The sequence below is a fragment of the Austrofundulus limnaeus genome, unplaced genomic scaffold, assembly GCF_001266775.1.
Source record: "Austrofundulus limnaeus strain Quisiro unplaced genomic scaffold, Austrofundulus_limnaeus-1.0 Scaffold311, whole genome shotgun sequence".
Classification (NCBI taxonomy): Eukaryota; Metazoa; Chordata; class Actinopteri; order Cyprinodontiformes; family Rivulidae; genus Austrofundulus; species Austrofundulus limnaeus.
The window spans coordinates 292281-302290 of NW_013952713.1; the positions used below are offsets into that span (position 1 = coordinate 292281).

The 10010-nt window shown below is 38.7% G+C and overlaps 1 protein-coding gene across 12 annotated transcripts in view; it reads right to left on the bottom strand.

Moving 5' to 3' along the window:
- The window catches only part of unc13c (unc-13 homolog C (C. elegans)), a 133458-nt gene that overhangs the window by 107882 nt on the left and 15566 nt on the right, over positions 1–10010 (bottom strand). For 8 of the 12 annotated variants that reach the window (XM_014021954.1, XM_014021952.1, XM_014021948.1 and 5 more), the window contains exons 3-7: positions 7633–7655; positions 7019–7065; positions 5976–6054; positions 3499–3504; positions 2809–2880 (exon numbers count right to left, since the gene is read on the bottom strand). In XM_014021954.1, coding sequence (XP_013877408.1) covers positions 2809–2880; positions 3499–3504; positions 5976–6054; positions 7019–7065; positions 7633–7655 — 227 coding nt within the window. The remainder of the gene's footprint in view (positions 1–2808; positions 2881–3498; positions 3505–5975; positions 6055–7018; positions 7066–7632; positions 7656–10010) is intronic. The other 4 variants (XM_014021949.1, XM_014021956.1, XM_014021950.1 and 1 more) reach the window with 2 other exon arrangements.

Sequence of the window (10010 nt, forward strand, 5' to 3'; positions counted from 1 at the left end):
TTTTGAATTTTTCTGTTATTTTGCTCATTTTAACTTCACATGCTTTTTTCAGCCTTTTTAAGCTAATTTTASCTTTTCATGCTTCTTTCAGCTGCTTTCTGCTTATTTCAGCGGTTTTATGTTTTTAGATACATTTAAGCTAATTTGAGCTTTTTTCAGCTAAATTATTTTTTTATGTTTTCAAATCTTTCAGCATTATGTATTTTGCATTTTAGCAGGAAATGGAAATTATATTGAATATTATATTAATGTTGTTTATAGCCAACGATCAATCTGGGAAACATGACAAATTCCTGTGTGAGTAATATTTGACCAGTTAGTTTCTTTTATTTTTTCCCCTGTCTTTTTCTCTCTGTATCCCTGCTACGCTACAGATACGAGGAAAGTGTTGCACGCGTCATTCCCATGTGTTATACAGTGAGGTAACCCTGGTGATTTTGCACATAACACTACTAGAACTGATTGACAGCTGCAGCCTGTGCCCAAGAGCAACATGACAGAGAAAAATCTGATCTCACCTCCTCCTCCTCTCACCCCTCTTTTTCAATTTCACCACCTATTRTCCTTGTCAACCACTTTATTGACGCCGCTGTCCTCCTCATTCTGGTCCAGCCTTCCATCTTTGGGATTAACCATTTGAAAATGTCAGCCCTAACTGCAGGTGTATGAATTGTTTTAATTAGTAAAATGTTCCAATTCACTATGCTCAAACTAATATGTTGCTGCTTTCCAAGACCATCCAACTTTATTCAGCCCGATTACAAGTATAAGCATTTTAGAATCAACATCTTGTGTTTTGCTGCTAACAAGATGTCTGATGATATCTGAACAGACTTACAGCAGCACATCACATCTYATTTCCAGATTCCTGTTGGCTCCTGTCAGATTGCAGCTTCCTTCCAACTTTGTGAAAGTCAGTGCCTTGTCTCAGCAGGTAAACATGGCCTTCCTTTATGTTAACAGTCATTGTTAAAAAGCTGCGGTGCTCAGATCATATCCAGCTCAGAGGATCAAGCGGACACATGGGCAGTTATCCGGCCCACACATAATGTTCCTCTGTGCTTGAAAAAAAGCTGACATGAGGGAAACGTGACTGTGAAAAACAATTTTGAGAAACTGGCCTACACATCAGCAACGACAGACACTTCCAATCCAGTTTTAAATTGAAATTAAGAGAAAAAACAAAAGAAAGATGGTGACACAGAGAGGAAATTCTATAAAAATGTGGKAAGAACTACAAAGCTTTCTAAGTGTATTCAAAAATCACTCCGGGGACAACAGATTGCTCAACATAGCTTCCCGAACAGTGGCATCAGGGCCACTGGGTCGAGATGACAAACCATTTTCTACACTTGTCTTCTCTCATTTATTCCTCACCTAGCATTTAGTCATCCTTTCTCATCTCATTCCAWAACTCTCCTACAATTAAACAGCATCTGGTTGTTTACAGAGTACTCTCTCAGCTCTCACTGGAAAACACTCTGCTGGACTTAATGCAGCAGATAAAACTCTGACATCTGCTTGTCCTACTTACCAAGAGCACACAGTATACAGCTTTTCTCAGAAGTCAATTTGCCCTAACCCGTTGTAAAACATATCGTTATTCAACCAAATCCAAGTATTGTCAACATTTTATAAACATCAGATTATTGTCTACCAATTGAGCCAAATGACCAAAGTTGACACAGATTCAGCTTCCTGTAATTAAGACGCTGCATCATTCAGAATCATCTAGATCACACGTTATCACAATTAAAAAGCAATGAAACGTCTACACCGTTCAATTGGACTGTTCGCCCATGAGGAACGAGTGTGACTTGAACATCTTCACTAACTACTGTTCAAAAATTGAAGGCCACAATGAGATCCCCTAAAAAGATCCAATCTGTGAGCGATGTGTGCGGAGCTCATTTAAATCCAGTAATCGCCTTGGCTTAGGCAGCTGCTTGCTGCACATCAGCGGATATGAAATTGTATTCTTCTTCCTCTTGCTGAAAAACGTCTCTCTTTCTCTCTCTCTCTCTCTCTCTCTCTCTCTCTCTCTCTCTCTCTCTCCTGCTGTTTGCCTCCTGTTACGCCATCTTCCCTCAGGGAGGGAAGAATTGCAATCAATTAATGCAGCGATAGCTCTGGAGGTCAACACGAAAGTGTCTCACACCATCGACTGAGACATTCTGCCTTTTCTCCACTGCTCAGTCACCCACGATGAACAGTTATTACGACTGATCACACAGCACATTCTCTAAATATACGCCCGAGTCGCTGCCTAATTCCTAAATTCTGCCAAATTGTTTCATAGAAAGAGAAGAGACAGAATGAACCTGTGGTCACAGAGAGCAGTTTYATAGGCTGCGGCATTCCTCTTGGCCAAAGGGGGAAAAAAAACAGACAGATGATGGATTGATGTGTGGACATTATAGAGTGCATAATAAYGCAATAGAAAAAATCACTTTGGGACGCTGTGTTCTTGGCAACATAATTGCAAACCCTGAGGAACAACAGCTGCAACAAAGCATAGCCATAAAGGTTTGCCAATATTATAGCTCTCTTAACGCCGCCTTGAAAAATAATGAGAGCATGTGTCCAGAAAGTATAGTGCAGAGGTTAGCACTTATAGTTAAAAGGTTTAAGCATCTCTCTCCYGTATGTTAAATTAGCATGTACTGCCTCTGAACGCTCAGGCTTCCTTTTACAGATAAATAGCATGTAAGCTAGTTTGTTAAAGATTTTAAATTGTCCATGATTTACACCATTTGGTTACTTTTTAATGGAAAATAAACCCCAAAAATCTTGTTTTCACATACTCACCAGTTCTTCATTATTCAGGGTGGATCGGTTCACCAGAGCAAACGAGATGCCTGCCTTTCGAGCAGTGAGGGTCTGAAGATGACAGAARGGACAAAATTGAAATTAAATGATTTTGCAAGCAATAAGAAAAGAAAGTAAAATGACTAAGTGTAAAAAATGTGTACATGATCATTACATTATTTAGCAGTTAGTTTTGTCAGATTTACTCACTGAACTGGTAGAAACCAAGTTATTYTATGTTAAATCACTCAGTTGGGCTCTATATTTAGTGGAACTGCAATGCTTTGGTCCTCATTGTAACTCCACAAGCTCCTCTTTTAAAGCAACTCCTTTGTTTTGATTATGTCTCTTTAAATGCAAATGAGGTGCTTCAACCCCTACCCCCAGAACTTTGGCAGTTCCATCACAAATACTATGACATATTAGGTCATAAAATGTCATAGAATATAAAGAAAACTGAACGGCTTGGAAAATATGACTCAAACAGAATATAGATGTGTACTGGAAAATATATATTCAAATTTTCTGCACTCCTAGAGACAACACAACAAAAYGCATTTGATGGCTAAAATAGTGGATTTTGCCTSATGTGTCCTCGTTCCCTTTTAAGATTACATCATATGATTTGTTTTTAGACACTTAAATGTACTTCAGATTATCAGCTGCAAGACACRMAAGAGGTTTTCTTACCAAAGCCTGGGTTTTCCAAGTGTTGGTAAAAAGAAATGAAGAAGAAACAGAGCAATTAGTTTAGATGGAGAGGGCAGTGTGAACGTTGACAACATAAACAGCAGACATTTTTCATTTACTGTTCATACTGAGCGCAAAGGTGTCTCAACTGCCATGCAGGACTGCCAGTTGGAACATACTGTAGAGCTCCTGAACAATTCAACTATGCATCAAGAGAGATTATCCAGCTGTTGCGTGATTGTTTATCCACTCATGCAGTGGAGGTAACTAAACTGCAGTCATGCTTGGCATTTTTAGAGTCATCTCTCTGTTGGATGAAGCTTTGATCATATTTTCTGCTGTCTGCTCTGCACATTAGTTTGACACAAACAGAGAAACACAAGACACACACGTTCATGTATGGGTGAAGCCAGCTGTACTGCACAACAACAAAAACATTAAAAAAAAACTCGCACACTTAAAACACACACACATCTCTCAGACAGTCAAAAACTTACTGGAACGYTAACCTGTACACACCCACACAAGTTGTTTTCACCAACACACACGGAAAAACACACACAGATACACACACAAGTACAGTWTATATGTTAGCTGTTTTAATATTATTCACTGTTTGGGTGAGAATAGATTGATAAATCCCATACTGAGGAAAGTTATGTAACAAAGGAATGCAGACATGGACAGCTGACAATATTGGATCAGTCTTTACCACGACCCTCTTGTTTTTACAGCTCAGCTATGGTAAAGATCCATGGCAGCCATGGAGAATGTAGGAAGGATCGTGACCTCTACATGAACTGTGAGTGTTGATGTAAGTTTATCAACATGCACCAGCACTGCTGAGGTTGCTGCGGGCAATACAATAAGACCGTGCATCTGGAAGCTTATCTGTTGGTGCTTTCTCAATCAATCAACTTTTTCATTTCATTTTCTTTCCCTTTTTTTATTTATTTTTTGTTGTTGTTTTTGGTTTTGTTTTGCTTGTCGATACTTTTGCAACCCGCCGTAATAACAGGGGAAACCCCGCTGTCCGTTCCAATCAAACGCTGTTGCTGCCCTGAAGCAATCACACAGCAAATGGGGGACATTGACAAAAAAAGGAGGGGAGGCATGAAAGGGGGACCAATTTGTTTGCTTTGACTACTGACTTCATCCCACGTGTAAAAGGCTTTGCTCAGTGTCACTTTTACATGATTTAAAAGCCTCACACAGTTAAATCAGAAGTCAATGAAGTCTCTCTGATATATTTTTGGGTTGAGTTGTCAACATTTCAGATTTATTACAATTTTATTTATTTGTATTTTTTTTTTCCAAAACCTGCCGAGCAAGAAAAGACTTGAGGACAACTGGCGAGCATCGGCGAGGCTGAAATCTGACAACTCACTGAAAAATATTACCCATAGCTGTTATGGGTCCATGTAGGAATGGCAAAATATACACGTAAAAAATATTTAAAAAATCCAAAAAAAAAAAAAATAATACAAAACGACAACCCATACTTACCAAGACATTGTTGGTTATTATTTTTAATGAGAGATATGGACAAATACAGCATCAACTCAAGTTGTTCACCATGATAAAAACATTCATCAGCATCCATGACATCAAGCAGCATTATCATCGGCATCAAATCCATTTTGTATACATTCAACAAAACAAACTAAAAGAGAGTATAAAACAAACTGTAAGAGGTTTAATCCAAGAGTGCTGATAATACTTGACTAAAATACATGAAGATGAGAAACAAACATACACAAGACAGACAAAGAGTGTAACGCATAATCGACAAACAGTTACAGAATAAAGCAGACRTGAATATTACTGGCATCGCGGCAGTCTGTTGACTGTCAGAAAGACCAACCATGTGGCACTGTGCTAAAATGGGCCTCACTGCAACAGGCTTCTCTGTGGGATATTTTATCACACATTATGTTGCAATAAAAACATGATGAAGCAACACTGTGACGCATTATCTTAAATACTYTTTTTAGACTAATTAATCAGGCAACAAAGTTATACAGCTAAGGTTAGATTTAACAATCCTGGAGCTCTTAACAGAACAGCCTTAGCCTTAAAGGCTGCAGTAACTGTTAAATGACTGTATATATAGGCTTATTTACAACTCTTTCATTTTTGTTAATTTTATTTGATGACTCCTGTTTATATTATTCACGCTAACAAACATAAGTCATATTTCTAAATCAAACGTTTTATGCCCAAATAGAAATAAAAAAAAATCATGTTAGAGAGTATTCTTTCAGCTTTGAGGATGCTACATAACCCAGTGATAGTTAACCACTCTGTCATTGTAAAGCAAAAAAACATTCTATCAAGTTGCCAGAAAATATATTATTATCACGTTCAACAGAGGTCTGTGCTCACACAGTGCAGGATTCCACTACTGTGGTAAAACATGGGGTCACAGATAGATTTAACATAAATCACACGTAACCTTGTTGAGGCAGATGACTCACCAGGTCTCGGACAAGAGGCACTGTCCTTTTGCGGCGTAAATCTGGCATGCTGTCAATACCATAAAGAATACTGCCAGCCCTGTAGAAGCAGACAGATTTAAGGTGTATTAATATCATAATAATGCCATGCTGGGGGAGACATTACTACGGTAAAAGGGGGGGGCCTTGATTTACACAGCTGGCAAACACCGTGGATCATGCCTCCTTGTGAACCTGTCTTACCCCCCTTCCTCGTCACGTCGTGTGGTGCAGACCACCCACAGCACACTTGAATGAACGTGAACAGCGAGTGTTGACTGCAGCCTCAAAACTCTGTGCTTCTCAGTCGACAGCAACTCCAGTTCTAGTTTGGTTTTCATCATCCTCTCTATCTTTTTTTTCCTGTCTTGTGTACCTTCCGTTGCTACCCCCTTTTTTATCAGTCTTATACTCACTGGCATCACCTCTGCTTTCCCTTAAAGCCTCTTTTACTGACCTCAACATGCCACAATGGCTCCACAGAGAAAACAATCCTCAAGCCTTCACTGTAAAGTTTCAATGAGACAAGCTTAAMAGGCTTTTGCTTTACTTCTCGAACTTTGACTCTGACTGCTCTCAGAAGCAGTAAGTGTAGAAGACGGTTGCTTTGGGTAGTATCTTACTGGACTATGACTGTTGGTGACTAGTTGGCAAATTTTGTTGGCAAAGAAGTCAAAAAAATGTCTGAAAATATTTTAGAGAGGCGGGGTTTGGTTAGCATGAATTTCCCTTTGGTACTTTATAAAAAAAAACTATCCATACAACATTTTGAAAACAGGAGCAGTATAAAGTTAATTCCAAGGGCCAAAGTTTGGAAAGTACAGAGTTATGAAAGCATAAGGATTTTTTTTTTTGTTTATTCTCTGTGGTGTGCCAGTCAGTAGCATAATGACTAAATTAGAGCTGCCTGCAAGAGAATTCCCATGTCAGTTCTCAGTTCCTCTGAATCAAAGTACAAAACAGCACAGGAGCTCTGATTTGTGTAACTGTGAACCAATTATTTCATGCCGCGAACCACCACTCACCCTCCAGACTGCAAACCGAGCAGTTTGGGATCCAAAAGACTGCGAGGCTGGAAAAAAGAAAAAAAAAAACAATTAAATAAAAATACAGTTTAAGACTAGAAAAACAAAGAGAGGGCACTTTACGACACAAAAAACAAACAGCAGGGGAAACGATGGAACAAAAAAAAGAAATTGCACAGTTTGTAGATGTACTTGAGAAACTACAGATCAGTAGAGGACTAACTAAAAACTGAAGAGTAGGAGTGTAAAACAGGCAAAAGTCTAGATTATTCCACAGCAGTGTAATCTGAGGGCTAAAACAGAGAAGTTTGAGATCTGCCTTCTGCTGCATCACTTTCTCTCCTTGCTGACCAAAAATCCATTCACAAAAAAATTAAAGCCTGAATAAAGTGCTAACTAGCAGAAAATAACAGTAATATGATACATGCTACATGGTRAAACCCTACAGATACCAGTGTCCTTTATCCACAAGAACAAACAAAACACAGACACCCAAAAATAAACTCAACTACACTAGCTAAAAAACACTGTCACCACACAAAGCACAAAAGCACATGCACATGCAAAGAAATCACAAGTGTCCAATTGGCTAATTAAAAACTGTAACTCAAAACCTGAGTATCCAAAGCACTGGCGTCTGAAAAAAAGAAAATGACAAGAGAGGAAAAGAGTTAGGAAGGATTAGATCGAGACAAAATGCACACAGTTAGGACACTGATACTCTCACTGTTTGGTGACACAATTCTACTTTACTAAACATCTTATTCAGAGACTGAGACAGAGTCAACATGTGCCTTGAGGAAATGAGTTTTGAATAGAAGAATGGTTTGCACAGTAGCACCAGGAGAACACTGTTGTAAAAGAAAAATCTCCTAGGTGAAAAWAAATGGAGAATTTCCCTCTCACACTTAGAAAAGGGCCTTAAAAATTGCAAAAGTGAATTGAAATGTATATAAGTATGGTTCTGATCAATGAAATAACCTGAMATAACACACCTAGCTATGGAGACATATTTTAGATAAACACAGGCAGTTGATACCATGCTGCCTTTTAAATATAACAGCAAGAGAACAGAATGGTGAAGGTGTGATTGATGTGCTGTTGATCTGTGGGTGACATTTGGCAAAATAATCAGAACTGAATGTGTTACTAATGAGAAATAGTTGTTCACGAGCAAAATCTACTTGTTAGTCTGATCAAAACAACACAACAGATTGTTGATTCATTGTTAATAAATTGTAAGTCAGTGTTACTCTGCTCCTTGAATGTAAAATCACCCATTCCATAGTGTTTGATGGGTTCACCTAAAATTAAAAAGTGGTCCAAYTGAACATTTATTATGAAGTGACAAAGTAACAATGAATMTGGGAATGGAAATTGACTTGACATAACAATATGGCTTGGTAAATAATTGTATGCAGTGTGTGTTTAGTGTTGTAGTCGTTTACAACATGTGCATTTCTTTTTATGATGAATGGTCCTCATGGAAGCATCATTAAAATAACAGCAAAAATACAAAGTAATACCTCCTTGTTTGCCAYATTGAAACATGGATATTAATCAGAAGGTTAGCTTTGATAGTAAATTATCTTTTGCACACATGTGAGAACATATTGTCCATGGCACAAGCAGAAAAACTACACCCAAAAAAGAGCTTAGCTGCAAACGGTACCATGGAAGAGATCAGCTGGGCTGCTTTCAGCACAGCTTTCCAAGATAGAGGCATTTACTCCACCAGCAAGTCTACAGCTACACCAGATAAAGCTGGACCACAAAGATRGGCTACAGGCTGCTGATATAAACCTCATTTCACAGGTGCCTTAAATCTGTGGAACAAAAACGTACCTGATTGTACCCCCTGTGTTTGTGTGTGTGTGTGGATGTGTGTGTGCGTAACAAAGTATTATTAAGGTGGCCACAGCAGCAGTAAATCCGTTCAGTTTCATTGCTGACACACATGAACACACAGTCCATAGATCAAAGCTCCGAGGAACAGAAAAGCTTACACCTGGCTGATAGTATTACCAGGACTGACCAATGCCCCAATGTGCCCAGGAGGCAGAAAAAATATGCTCTTACGAGAACAGTGCAAATTTACAAAGATGCACTCCRGAGTCTTCAAATACAAATAAGAAGAGGAATTCTGTGCATTGACACAAAAGTCATAAAAGCAAAGAGAGATCTGATTTTCATGAGACTCTGACATTCACAGTCACGTTCAGCTGTCAGCACAGTGACACTGTAGCTACACCACAGCCGCAGTCTAAAGCTGTCAGTGCTCAAGGGCATAAAGGTATTTCCAAGCAGCTCCTCAAAAACAGTGGATATTCTGACAAAAGAGAAGCAGGGCCTRTGAAAATCTTTAAAAATCTCTTTTCTTGCTATGGCTCACACACATCAGGACTAGACAGACAAGAAAAATGTGCATAAAAAAAATCCCAAACGTATCTCTGTTGTAAGATGATGTCTTGAATGATACAGATTAAATACTGTAGCCAGTTTTTGTACTAAATTCATGTAACAATGCAAATCTTTATCACATGTTTATTGCTCTTCCAAAGCACTAAGTTTTCTTTAGACTAATATCTTTTTACAGTGTCCTGATGCATCTCAGTAATCCAGGAAAAAATCAAACAGAAAATTTTTTTATAGGTTTTCTGGACGGGTTCTTCTCTAATGAAACATTTCGTCTCTCCTCCAAGAGACTTCTTCAGTCTGAGAGTTTCAGGCAAAATTCAGGCTTTTAAGCCCTGCCTTCATGTGACTGATACTCACATCACATGGCTATCATTGACACCTAATTAACACTTACAGTATTGTTAACAGTGGGTGGAGTGATACTGGCAATAGCTGCAATCTGACTACAGAGGCTTTCAAACCCCAAAACACATTACGGCAAAGGGGTTCACCCCAAAGATCCGGTGCCCCGGCACAAACAGAGCAATGTTGTATATGCTGTTAAGTGCCAGGAGGACTGCAACCAGTTATACAT